General features: G+C 42.2%; 1 protein-coding gene across 1 annotated transcript in view; it reads right to left on the bottom strand.

Annotated features, from left to right (window-relative positions):
• igf2r (insulin-like growth factor 2 receptor) overlaps nt 1-13,238 on the bottom strand; it is a 40,726-nt gene that overhangs the window by 10,018 nt on the left and 17,470 nt on the right. The window contains exons 15-39 of the mRNA XM_070849917.1: nt 12,494-12,644; nt 11,729-11,897; nt 11,495-11,610; nt 11,185-11,344; nt 10,348-10,524; nt 10,158-10,253; nt 9,878-9,979; nt 9,580-9,742; nt 9,282-9,458; nt 9,010-9,156; nt 8,254-8,429; nt 7,753-7,840; nt 7,370-7,579; nt 7,158-7,288; nt 6,757-6,860; nt 5,809-5,942; nt 5,478-5,674; nt 4,878-5,004; nt 4,536-4,667; nt 2,991-3,150; nt 2,178-2,286; nt 1,453-1,534; nt 1,139-1,272; nt 342-491; nt 73-231 (exon numbers count right to left, since the gene is read on the bottom strand). Of these exons, the coding sequence (XP_070706018.1) occupies nt 73-231; nt 342-491; nt 1,139-1,272; nt 1,453-1,534; nt 2,178-2,286; nt 2,991-3,150; nt 4,536-4,667; nt 4,878-5,004; nt 5,478-5,674; nt 5,809-5,942; nt 6,757-6,860; nt 7,158-7,288; nt 7,370-7,579; nt 7,753-7,840; nt 8,254-8,429; nt 9,010-9,156; nt 9,282-9,458; nt 9,580-9,742; nt 9,878-9,979; nt 10,158-10,253; nt 10,348-10,524; nt 11,185-11,344; nt 11,495-11,610; nt 11,729-11,897; nt 12,494-12,644 (3,551 nt within the window). The remainder of the gene's footprint in view (nt 1-72; nt 232-341; nt 492-1,138; nt 1,273-1,452; nt 1,535-2,177; nt 2,287-2,990; nt 3,151-4,535; nt 4,668-4,877; nt 5,005-5,477; nt 5,675-5,808; nt 5,943-6,756; nt 6,861-7,157; nt 7,289-7,369; nt 7,580-7,752; nt 7,841-8,253; nt 8,430-9,009; nt 9,157-9,281; nt 9,459-9,579; nt 9,743-9,877; nt 9,980-10,157; nt 10,254-10,347; nt 10,525-11,184; nt 11,345-11,494; nt 11,611-11,728; nt 11,898-12,493; nt 12,645-13,238) is intronic.

Genomic DNA, 13,238 nt, shown 5'->3' with positions numbered 1-13,238 from the left:
CTACTGATCAAAAGTGTTCAAAATCACTTGGTCATAATTTTGGTGGCTAAACAACTAGCCTGTGGAGCTCACCTGGATGTCACCAGAGAGGGTCGACAGGTCAAAGGTGAACTGGAGCTGAGAATCGGTGAGCTGGCACCCCGAGGTCTGGGTGGAGTCCGAACAGACTATTGGGGTCGCCCACTCAAACAAATACACACATTCCTGCAGCCTCAGCATTTGTGGAGAGCCCTGGATAAAGATATCAAGCTTACTGCTGTGTTCAAAAATAAAACAGAGAGGTACAGCAATGCAGAGCAGTAAGGACTGTTGTCATAAAGGAAATGCCTGCGCTGACTGACCAGCTCCAGGCCTCTCTGGCAGGTGAAGATGATGGTCGAAGTGTAGTTCTGTGAAGGATCAGCGGCACACTTGGTGGAGCTGGAGTAGGTGATGGACACTTCCCCTGTTGCTGCATTGATCTCAGGGCCGCTGGTAGTCCGCCCAATGTCCTTTAAGAAACAGAAACAAGGAGAATTAAAGAGAGAAAAAATAAAGGGAGGCAAACAAACACAAACAGAAGAGAGGGAGACTGAAACGTTTTTCCCTCCACAGTGTTTTTATCCCCAGCTGTGTTTCCACTTTAAATCTTTAAATCTTAACCAGTCACTCTGTGTTGTTGCTGATTGGATAATCAAAATTCTCACTCACACTGATTTTATGGAGTGAAACCATAAAAATGGCTACACAGGCTACACTATACAAGCCTGAACTCATATTAGAACAACAGCAAGTTTTGATTCAACTTTTAATTCACAAAATGTATTATACACCTATTTTTTTTGCATCTATATGATTATTATCACGCCATTTAATATTTAAATGGCTTGGACAGAGTCACAAAAGGTGAGTTTACCTAAGAAAAGCTCTGACTAATGCTGGCCAGATGTCATGAATGTACATTATGTGTAGGTTAGCTTCAGCCCACACGTACAAAGTCTTTATGAAATTTAGTAATTTTGTATTTATTTCAAATTGATTTTGGCTTTGAATGTGTTCTGTGGCACAAACAGGGACAAACCAAACATCAAACTGTGAAAGTGAAGTCAAAGTCAATGGGCCTTTAACTATCTTGTGTGTCTGCGGCTGTGTGTCTTACCACAGGAGGTCCGTTATCAGGATCCACACAGACAGCAGCTCCAGGGGGGCACGAGATCCCAGGGATGGGGTTTAGAGGCTGACAGATGTTGATGTAGAAGTCTGGAGATCCATCGCTTTGACCCACAGCCTCATCTGAAAGGAAACAGTTGGTGGACAGAGACAGAAACACTGAAGATCTACACTCATCTCATATCAATTGCACGACATTTGCTCGCTGCTATTTTGAGATTCAGAGCTCCATCACTGCATGCATAAATCATACTATGTCTGACATCTCCATTGAGTTCAGAAGTGAAACCACGGCTCACTGACCTGTGGCTGTGTAGTATCCACTGACATGAATCAGGGGAGTCAGGTCTATAAGAGCTGAGCCGTTCTGGACTGAACACTTTACCTGAAAAATTAAATACATGAGGAAAAAAGAAATGACGGTGGTCTTTATAGAGTCTAAAACCAGAGCATAAACCACAAAACAGCAACAGTTTTTAGGCTTCAGAAAACCAGAATCAAACTATTATTACATGATACAAAAGCCATAGAAAAGTTTTCTTTCAATATTTTAGAGTTTTTAAAAATCCTTTTGGAACAAGTGAGTCAGAGACGATCCCAAGCTTGTCCTGCACCACAAAATCAATGATGCATTCCTCTCTGTTTGATAATCCTTGAGAAATCTCTCAAAGCAGGTTGTAGGACACCTGCAAACTACTCACAACTGAATTTCAATTTGCTCTGTGAAATGACCACTTAAGTGCTAATTTGTGAAGGAATGCTCCATATTTTCTCCCTCAGCGTGACGGGTTTCTGAATTATTTGTGAAGTGGTTATCCATTGATGTTATTGTAATGGTTTGATTTAATTTACTAATGAAAGCACATTCTTTCACAGTTATTTCTTAGGGGCTATGACAACCTTCTCCAGCCAAAAGTGCCACTAAATTTAAGTTTCTGCAAACAATTTACTTTATAAAACAGGCTGCTCGACACAGAGTGTCTCCAAACTTGCACTTATGCCATTTGAAAACACACAGAGAAACTTACTGGCTGTTCACAGATGAGGGGAGTGTGGAAAGAGAAGAAGTGGGTGCAAGTCTCAGCGTTTGAATCAATGAGAACTGGCTCTGGCGGCGCCGAGCCCATGTTAGGTGGCCTGTACCGATACAGAACACAGTTTAAACATTCTGTAGTAGCATGACAAATACAGGACTTGTGTTTCATTAAAAAAAAAAAAGATTAGCACACATTTAAAGTAGCAGAGAGCTGAAACAATTGTCATATTCTTTGAAAAAAGTAAACATAATCAAACGTCTAGCTCCTACTAGAATGGATTCACATGGTTTAATAATCAAAAAACATTTTCCTTCAGCCTCTGTCTAAACACTTCAGTACAGAAGAACAGAACAATCTGTGTGCTTTGCCTTCGACATCTTTGTGCTATCAAGAGCTGGTGTTAGTGAAGAAAAAACAATGGTGGACAGCGAGGTAGATTTATGTTTTCAGAAAAATCTGAGCAAAAGAGGTCAGAAGATTGAATAAAGTTGGTTAAGGGCAGTTTTCTTCAGTGTTTTTAAAGCTGTCAGTGGTTTGTTCCTGAGCAGTAGAGGTGTGGCTGTTCAACCCTCTTTAAAAGAGGAAACCTCCGAGAACTAGACTGCAAATCCTTTGAGTTTAAGGGCTTCGATTATTTCAGAAACCCTGACAATAAATTGGTTAATTCACTGAGCACCATCGTCATACAATACTTCAATATGAGTTCATCTATAGGCTGCAGTGCCTTTCATAGTAAAGCAGTCGGAGGGAAGAACAAAAATGAAAACCGTATTAAAGGAAGATCAAAGCTGAGTAACAAAGTACCTGCAGATGAAGTGGATGATGGTGGTGTGTTTGAGGTCGGGGCTTGCTGGGCAGGGACTCCCTCCTTCATACATCAGCTCCAAAACGTGATCCTTGTAAGAGAGTTTCCTGCTCACCTGACCACCGCTCAGCGCAGTGGTGGCATCCTTAATACACACAGCTGCAACACAATGTGCATACAGACACGTTTAAATGCTTAGAACTTAACTAAAGCACATCGCAGCACAAATACAGTCTCAATAGTTCTTTCAGGCTGATCACAGTGTTTTAGAATTACAACATCCACACTTGTTTGTTAATTTGTTCAAATGCTCTTTAGTTTTAAATTAAAATGACTGAAATCTCATCCAGCAGCTGCAGCTACAATTTTAAAAAGACAACAACATTCAGGTGAGTTTTTGACCCTTTTTGTTTGACTGTTTATATACAAACATATCACACAGATTGCAGAAACATTTGGTGGCAGGTTAAACCCTCAGCCAGGAAGAAAGTAATAAGATTCAGATTAAACTGAGAATCCCGGATTTATTTTTAATGATTAACGATTTTTCCAACTGCAAAAAATGCAAATGTTGCACTTTTCTCATGAATGACTGCACTTCAGGTAAAAAATAAATACATAAAAATCTGGTCACTGTGTGTTTTGAAGCAGAGTTATTCTAATTCAGACCTACTGTGCAGCCAAATATGTACTCTCTATGTGTTTTCCAGTTTACTCTGCAATATTTATTACGGCCCTGGCAGCAGAGCAGTCAATAATTTGAGAAGTACTGGAACTTCAGTTCTCTCATTGCGTTCCCAGCGGTGATGCATGTCCCCAGTGTTGCATAAACCATACAAATGCCAGAGCAAGACTAAACTGTAACCAGGAGGGATGTGAATGAGTTCTTAATGAATCTCTCTCCTCATTTGCTGTTACTGTGAGAAAATCTCATTTGTTGTGAGACAGCGTAGCTCTGGTGTTTCAACAACCTCTTTTGTTGAGATGTTTTTCTCTCCAGTTAAACCTGTGATTTGTTCCTTGATTGATCTGTTAAGTACATTTTTTGTTATTATGATATGTTATTTATGCTTTTCATTGGGGTTTGAACAGATGGGATAAGGATTAAAGCAGCCGTCCTGATTTATCCACATATCTTTAAATGTCCCTATCAAATAACCCACAGCAGACGAATGATGCTTCCAAGCACATGTACAGTGGTGATTTATTTTACCTTGTAGAAGCCAGTCTAAACCTCATAACTGTTCACTATGGGGGTATTAGTCTTTGTAACCCCCTCTGAAAAAACAAAGCTCTGGACCAATCAGTAAACTTCAGGGAGGAGTTCAGGTGGTAATATGTCGTGTCATTTGCAGCTACAACTGGTTCAAGGTCGGTTCCACTGCAGGGTCACGTTCAGAAAACAAAACAAATGTAGCTCTGAAATGGTTAAAGGCTGATCTGAGTGCCTGCCCACACTGGAGGTGCTTCTAACGTAAGCAAGTGACCTTTGAGTCTATGAGTTACTAAAGAGTCGGTTTCCGTCACTGGATGGATGTACGTACCACTTTCAGGGCTGCATCCAGCGTTGGAAATGCTTCCACAGATGTTCATGCGGAACATTTTCCTTGGTTCCTGATGATCGTACACGGTGTAACCTCCCTCCTTTGTCAGGGTGTTGAGATCAAACAAATGACCTGGGGGAGAGGAGGTTCATTTGGCAAACTTCAAGGCTGCAACTTATAGAGATACAAACGCTGCTCTGTGCATGTACATTTCTGTCATTTCAGTGCAAATACTGGAGTGAGAGGTTTGTTATGTAAGCCTGTATGTATGTAAACTACACATTGAATTGATTGGGACAACCTGTAGTAATAACACGTATGTATATATTTTGAATGTCTGACCTGTAGCAGGGTTGGTGACCCTGCAGTTGTCGTGCTGGGTGCTGTTTAGAGGGCAGGCCGCAGCTGTTAACCACAGGAACGTGAACACACAGTCCTCGATGGCAGAGATTAGAGTAGGCCGGGAGTCCTGCATGGGAGATAGACACACAAACGCTTAGTCGTTTAAGGTTTTATTTAAATAAACACCTGTCCTATATATTGCTCTGGTGTTCTAACACAAGAAAAGGTCAAAACAGTGGAATCTTAAAGTTGCATTCTTTCTAATGGCCAGCAGGGGGCGACTTCATTGTTAAAGAGCACAGCATGACGTTCATGATGGTCCCGTTCAGTGGAAAATAGACCATGCAGCAGGGTTTAGGGTGGAACTACCATGTGACTAACCAATCAGAGGCAGGTCATGCCTAAATCCAAGCAGTCAGAGTCCAAAAAAAGATAAGGACAGCCAAAGTGATAAACTCCAGACCTCAACATGATAGTCCACAAGCCGATGCATTTGTTTGCACCCTTTCTCTGTATGTCTCTTTAGAACAAAGTCTAACTTTATATGTCCACCAGTTATACACTGCGTCTTGTCTATCATTTGTAAAGTGCATCTCTTACCACTTTGTCTTTGTCACACTTGAAGCGGATGATGGTGCTCCTCCTGCGGCTACCATCAGGACAGGCCTGGCCGCTGGTGTACTGCAGCTTCAGGACATTTCTGTCCCACGTAGGACCAGACTCCACCTGCCCCAGATTTACATATTCATCTCCAACCTTCACACAGGAGGCCGCACTGGAGGGACACTTCCATGAACCTGTCACAAAGTCAGCACACCGTCAACTTTGAATTTTCATTAGATTTATATTCACGTTTCAAAATGCTGCAGTATTTCTGTTTGCTTCAGGGAACAAAGAACGCAGGAACACATTTATGAGCATGCACACTGACCTCCCTGCGGCACCAGCGACCTGCAGACGTTGATGTAAAATTGTTTACTCGTGTCATCGGTGGAGGGCTCCACCTCCCAGTTCCGAGAGTCCATAGCCAGAGGGGAGAGGTCGTACGAGTGGCCCTGACCGTCACTGTAGGACAGAGCAGACATACAGGGGCTGAAAACATCTGTACAGATTTCTGAACAGCAGATACTTATATTATAGTAAATTAACTGTTCCTGTTAGTGTTTTACTGTCGGTCATTACGTTGTGATTGTCCGTTTAGATACAGGTATTTCTAATTTGATGTCAGTGTTGAGTTCCCAGCACTGTTGCTGTGATGCTCGGTGCAGATGAAGACATCTATACATACTGATTTATGAGTACATTTCTGGGTTTATTACTCAAGACTACACCTTTTACCAAGTGTCTACAATTATTCATGGAGATGAGCAGAAATTACTCAAAATCCTAAAATTGAATCCTTGAAAATGTCCCCGTCCACTTTCACACTCAAGGAAAAACACACAAATATCAATGGGAAAATCTGTCTCCCCAAATTACAACAAAGCTTTTCGAAAATACACATTAAGTAGTTAAAATATTTAATTTGTTCACTCAAAATTGAATAATCATTCACTATTTTAAAAGAAACAGTGCATCTTCAACTGAAATAATGAAAACAGAATTTATTTCCTGATGCCAAAGACAATTATTGCCTGAAAACTGATATTTTGTGCACACTTGTGTCATAGTATTTTGATTCATCTAGGTAATAGCTTTCCTGCATAAAGTTACCTCACTAGTTCAGGCCAATTATCTAACATAAAGCTATACGAGTGTGATCTAGAGTGAATGAGAAACACCTGCATGAGAAGTGTGCATAAGAAATGAGGAGAATAATGAGGAAGAGGAGAAGCAGCAAGAGAAGGATGACATATGGGAGATGGTAGAGGGTCGTTACTTGTAGGAGCAGCTGGTGGTTTTGACTGGGATGCAGGCCAGAGCAGTGGGCCAGCTGAACAGGTAGGTGCAGTCTGGAGTCTCCCTGATAAACTCAGGTTCTCCCTTAAGAAAGTGAATTAAGACAAAACTCAATTAGTGACCATCACTGAAGAGCTGAGCTGCACTTCTGCGCTTTATATAAAGAAGCGTTAGGTGAAAAGTCTTGACTGACGAATGACTTCTAACTTCCCCTGAAGCCGTTGTTTACATGCTTTACCTGGTTAGTTATCAAGCTGGTCACCAGTAATCATACCCAACAACTTCACTGCACAGCTGCTGCTAACTGGGTCACATTCAGGCATAAAATGGAAGTAAACTCCACAAATAAGACCTTTTCGTTCCTTTTTGTTTGAAACTCACAGGATGCTTGTCAGGGTGGCAGGTGAAGTAGATCTCTGTGGATCTTTGGTATATCTTATGACAGGTCGCTCCATTCGTATAGTTCAGGATGAGCTGGTCTCCCACATAACTCAGAAGCTGGTTTGCCATTCCTGCACATACGTACATATGTTAAAAAAAATAATAATATAATGCAACACTTCATAAAATGGTTGGTGTTTGCAGTTCCGTACCTGCAATCTTGTGGCTGTCTCCATCCACCTGACAGGAGGAGACGGTTTCAATGCCCGTGTCTTTGCCGGTGCAGACGCCTTTCTGAAGTCCCCCGCAGATCGACAGGTGGTAGGTGTACTTATCGCTGCTGACAGAGTAATCTTTATCCTTCAGAGAGCTCAGGTTGAACTCGTAGCCACTCCTGGGGTCACGGACTCGACAGTCCTTACCTGGGAGGACAGATTTGGACGATGACCAAAAACTCACATGTTCTTGTTGTTGTTTCATCACTATTAGTAGTCAAAACTGTACAATCTTCTCTCATCAGATCTTGACGAGACAGCAGCAGTTTTCATCTTAAAACATTCATATCCATATTTCTCATATGCACACAAGTTTCTACCTTTAGACTTCCTGATAGGGCAGGCCTCCGATGTCCTCCAGATGAAGACGTATTCACAACCATCTTTACGGTCAAACATGGGGGAGCCCTATAAAGACACAGAAAGAAAATTAAAGCGCCACATTATTAGTGATTCCACCGGTTAGCTGCATGTCGTGTCAAGTTCTTCAGGTTATAATTTCTGCCGTGGGAGGCATGTTTGTTTTTTTCTGAAGTCACGTTTAATTGAGTTTCTGTGAGCCCTTGGGATCGGATTATAAACACAGAGTGTGTAGTTTTGCTACTTTACCGAGTCATCTGGAGTGTGCACACCATAGAAATATTAATAAATCTGTTAAATCTGTCTTTATGCTTGTGGTCTCTCACGAGTTTATCAGTTAAGGGCTCAAAATCCCCTAGTGTGCACGTGACATTAGAAGCAAACCATCACTAAAACCCCTGACAGACATCTTGTGTGGTCTGACTTGATTAGTTTGGCCACAGTGGCGCTCTAATACTCACCGGGTTGTCGTCGCACTGAAAGATGATGCGTGTTGAGTAGCGGGAAGAACCGCACTGGTCTCCGTTCTGGTACACGATGCTGATGGAGCCGTCCTCGGCCGCCTGCGGGCTGGACTGAACGTAGCCCAGGTTGTAACTCTTCCCATCAATCATGCCACAAGCACCCAAAGGACCCACTGGACAGAAAATAGAAGTTATTTAACTACAGCCTGACAGAATATCATATATTATAATATTTTGACTTGACTTTGATTTTAAATAATTGTAATCTGCCTTTGTGATTTAATACACTGGATGTTGTTGTGCACATTGTTCCTACACTATGATTTCTAATCTTAGGATTTATACTAGTATCTAATATTGAAACATATTGACAAATGATCAAACAGCAGTAATCTGTTCCACTGTTTCATACATGTCTCAGGCTGCAACCATTTTCTTTATGGACTAATCTGGTGATTATTGTCTCAGTTAATCTATTAAATTACATTATTACTGAAATAGAGCTATCGAAACTTCCCAGAGTCCAAATTGATAACCTTAAATTCCCTAAAACAAGGCAGTAGATCATCATATTTAAGAGGCTGGAACCAGCAAATACTTGGCAACAAAAAACAATAAATCCATTGCAGACTCTATGGTTGCAGATATTATTTATATATTTGGTTTAATATCAAAATCCAACATCAGCCTAAGCTTCTGATTTACTGTACAGTGTGTGTACAGTAGGCGGATCAGGTGACGGAGCATACGGACCTGGACAGTCGTTCAGAGGAGGGAGGGGTTTGCAGACGTTGATGTAAAAGCTGCGTGATTTGACCACATCTGTGTCTATGGCAATCCAGGGGCTGTCATCTCCATCCCGGATCAGGTGACTCAGGTCATACTCATTACCATGGATATCTAGAGGCCAGAGAAAAGTATGTTTACACACAAGAAAAAGGAGCCGTGTGTAAATGTGCACACACTTGTACATATGGGACAGTGTGTGTGTGTGTGTATGTGTGTGTGTGTGTTTGTGGTCATACCAATGATCTGGCAGTCGACAGGAGCAGGGATGCAGGCCAGAGCAGTGGAAAATTCAAAGAGGGCGTCGTGGACCACATGGTTGGGTAAAGAACTCATGTCCTCTCGTACCAGTTTTAGCGAGCCAGGGTGAGAGTTTTGATCGCACACAAAGTTAATGGTGAAGGTGTCCCGAGTCGCTGGTGGAGAAGGAACAAGAAGTACCACAACTGATCTTTGTACATACAGTAAATTCAAATGCATCACAGGTGACCAGAATAAAGAGAACCAATGAGGTTAAAAAAAAGAAACTTGATTTACCTGTGGGCCCGTCGAGGGGTCCCTTATATGTCAGTTTGAGCAGCCCATCAGTGGAATACTGGAGCGTCTTCTCCACCCCCACTGGGCTGATGGCACGTCCATCCTCCAGCTCACAACCAGCCATACCCGGTCCGCATCCTGCCGCATCTGAGCAGATATTTACCTACATGGGGGCAAATAAGAAGGATTTGCTGGATTTAGAAGTGTTGTCTTTATAATTCATGTAAAGCAAACAACACAGAGCTGTAAATAAAAGGTGGACATTATTTAAGAAGACGATCAATGTGTCTTGTTTTACCAGGAAGTCCTTGCCATTCCCACTTGTCTTGTATCCAGTCTTAGAGGCCAGAAGCTGAAGGTTGAACTCAAAGCCAGTATTGGGGTCCACCACAGCACAGCTCTGAGACACAAAGACATCATCCAAGTTAAATCTTAATATTAACATTTTATTATCTTATCTCAAATATTTGTTTTGTTCATCATATCATTTCTCCAGTGTAACATCTGTAAAATGTATCAACTGTAATTTAATGACAGTCAAAAATCATGACCCGTCCCTATTATCTACGTGAACTCACCTGGTTCTTGGTGGTGGTGATGGCACAGGCTGCCCTCGTCTCCCACCTGAAGGTGGCAGTGCAGTTCTGGTACATCAGGAAGCGCGGGCCCATTGACTACACAGTGTGGAACACAAGCAGATCCACATGTCAGACACATGCAAACTGTCCAGCGCCAACAAGCTTCAGTCTGCTGTCTAAACAGACTCACCACAGATCCTCTGGAGCAGACCAGGTGGATGCGTGTTGTGTATGTGAGCTTCTGGCCGTCAGACATGCAGGTGGAGCCGTCGGTGAACTCCAGCAGCAGCCTGTCCCTCCCCTCGATGATCGGCCCTCGCTTGGATATACCCATGTTACTGACTGACACAACCTCTTTTGGAGAGCCCTGAGGACAGAGGGAGTAAAATAGCTCCTGAATCTCATTTAAGACACAATACAGTGTGTGTGGCTTTTGTTTAGACGGCATGAACGATCACATGAATATTCAGGAGGAGGACAGAGAGTTAATAAGAGCTCCAAGTTAGCCACATCAATGTAAAAAGGCAATGATACATCAAAGTTCACAACACGTTTTTGATGCCCTTAAGTAGAGATTGGACCAGTTATTGCCAGTTTAATATGTGTACCACCAAGTGAGAGAGACATTTTATAGACTAAATGAATAATCGATTAATCGAGAAAATGACCTTTTAACCAATGGTGAAATGAAAATGATGGTTAGTGACGGCTCTGCTGACTACAGGGGCGTTGAGGACAGTTTAATGAGTGGTCTGAACCAACTGCAGCTCTTCAGCACTTTAACAACAAAGAGCTGTTGTTGGACTGCAAGAGAAAGGAGACTGTCCCGTGTTTCTATCAAAGATATGGGCATAGAGGTGAATGAGGACTACAAGCACCTGCAAATCCACCTGCACAACAAACTGGACTGGACTAGCGATACCGAGGCACCGCACAAGAAGGCTCAGAGCCAACTGTACTTCCTGAGGACGTTTAGTTTTAAAGTTACACTTCAGCTCATCACATTGTGTTTCCAGCAGATACAGACCTGCTGGGTTATATACTTCATCTGACAGACGGATGCATGGCGGTCGCAGCCTGCTACAGCGTTGATCGGCCGACATATGTTGATGTAGTACTTCTTCAGGTTCATGGTGTCAGACAGATCCATGGCCTGCCAGTTGCTGCCGGAGGTGGTGCGTGACAAGCTGGAAGCAGAAGAAGGTAAAAAGCATGCGAGACGGAGGGCAGATTGATCATAGAAACGTTCCACGCTGTGTCTTGCTTTGCTTTTACGACTACAAAAAAAATCATCTTGGTTGCTTGATGAATTAACACAACATGTATCCATGTGTTACCTGGATAAGTCGTACTGGTCGAGGGTTACGGGATCTGTCACCAAACATTCATGAGGCCGCTCTGGACATGCGTAGGACGTATACCAGCGGAAGTTATAGGTGTAGTTGTCCTCAACCTGCATTCATAAAATTCAAATTAAATGTTATAGATGAATACAGCTGTCATAGGTCATGTACATTTAATATAGTGAAACAGCTTCATTAATTAAAGGAAAGAGCAAAGGAGGCGTTTACCTGGAACTCAGGTTTTCCAGCTCCAGCTTCTGGGTCACAGAGGAAGGAGATGAGCGTCGATCGAAGTGTGTGTTGTTTATTGTTGTACTGGGAGCCGTTACTGTAGGACAGCTGGATCAGGCCGTCGTAGTAGGACAGGCGGTCGTCTGCTTCCCCAAGACTCCAAGAACTGAAGTGGCAGAGGGAACATATAATAACAAGGCGTCGTCATCGTCATCATATCATCTGTGCAGCTGGGGTCAATTTCTCACATTTCCCTCAACTCACTTTAGAGCATAAACATAGATTTAAGGTTCTCATTAAGTTTCAACTCCCTGAAGTCTGAATCTTAAATATTTTTTTCAAGGCATTTTTGGTTTTGTGTTTTTATTGCTTCAGTTTCTCAAATTTCCACGAGGCAGAGCACAGTAGAGACGTAAAACTTGGCAGAACTGTGAATAATCCTCTGCAAATTCTCCAATGATCACAACCACAGTAAACACAGTAGTACACAAGTTTTAAGCCTCTAAAAAGTCACACATTCAAAAACATGCATCTGATTTACACAGAACATGATGCTCCCTTCTCTCGTATTTCTGCAGCAAATATTGTGTGCTTACAAAACTAACTAAAATAAAATAAAACATAAATTAATCTTAATCTTAAATATCCCACTGGAAACTAACAGAGACTGAGAGAATTAAAAAACGAAATAAGAATAAAAACTGATGAAAAATACAAAACTATAATAACTCTCAGGTCTGGTTGCATGTTATTCCTTCTTACCTCTTTTCAACCTGACACGCTCCGGCCTTTTCAGGGCAGTGGGCGACTTTGACAGGACCACAGACGTTGATGAAGTAGTCATAGTTGCCACTGCTGAGGTTGTAAAAGCCGCCGTCGGCTTTGGAGAGAGGAGACAAGTCGAAAGAGAACTCTGTGGAGGAGAGTCAGAGAAGTAAGTGACTCACTCTGACAGATCATAAAGCAGCAGCTAGATGGCAGCACAAGTCGACTCAAACTGATTCATGTGAGCTCAACAACTCTCATGTGACTTTAAGGTGTGTCCTATGGAGGTTAAAAACGCCTTTAACTCCACACCTTGTCGTAGATTTGAGGAGATTCTCTTGAATGAGGACTGTGACTTAGCTCTCTGTGAATGTAATAGATGTTTTTAAAACCAAGAGCAGTAGGGTTTCCTTCAAAGTTGCACGCTGTAAGTTTGGCACTCCGTACCCCACTCATGGAAACTCTTTAAGAGCAGAGTATAAGCAAGTGGATTTGCCCTTTTAGACTCTGGAAAAGTCACACCAGACTAATCTCTCCAGTGTAACCGACTTTAAACTGTCAGAAAGACCGTGGAAATGATATGAGGTTAACCACCAAATGTGGGTGCATCCTGTTGACGTTTGGTAGCAGAATTGTTGAATTAGAGCTTCTGCTTGTGTTCCCTGAAGAATGAATGTTTCCTTAAAGCATAAGAACTTATTGTGAGGGTAATGGAGGCACTTTTTTAGTGCAGACAAGGCAC

Source organism: Pempheris klunzingeri, chromosome 18 (genome assembly GCF_042242105.1).
Source record: "Pempheris klunzingeri isolate RE-2024b chromosome 18, fPemKlu1.hap1, whole genome shotgun sequence".
Lineage (NCBI taxonomy): Eukaryota > Metazoa > Chordata > Actinopteri > Acropomatiformes > Pempheridae > Pempheris > Pempheris klunzingeri.
Note: the sequence above shows the minus strand (reverse complement) of the source record. Positions and strands in the feature narration are given on the sequence as shown.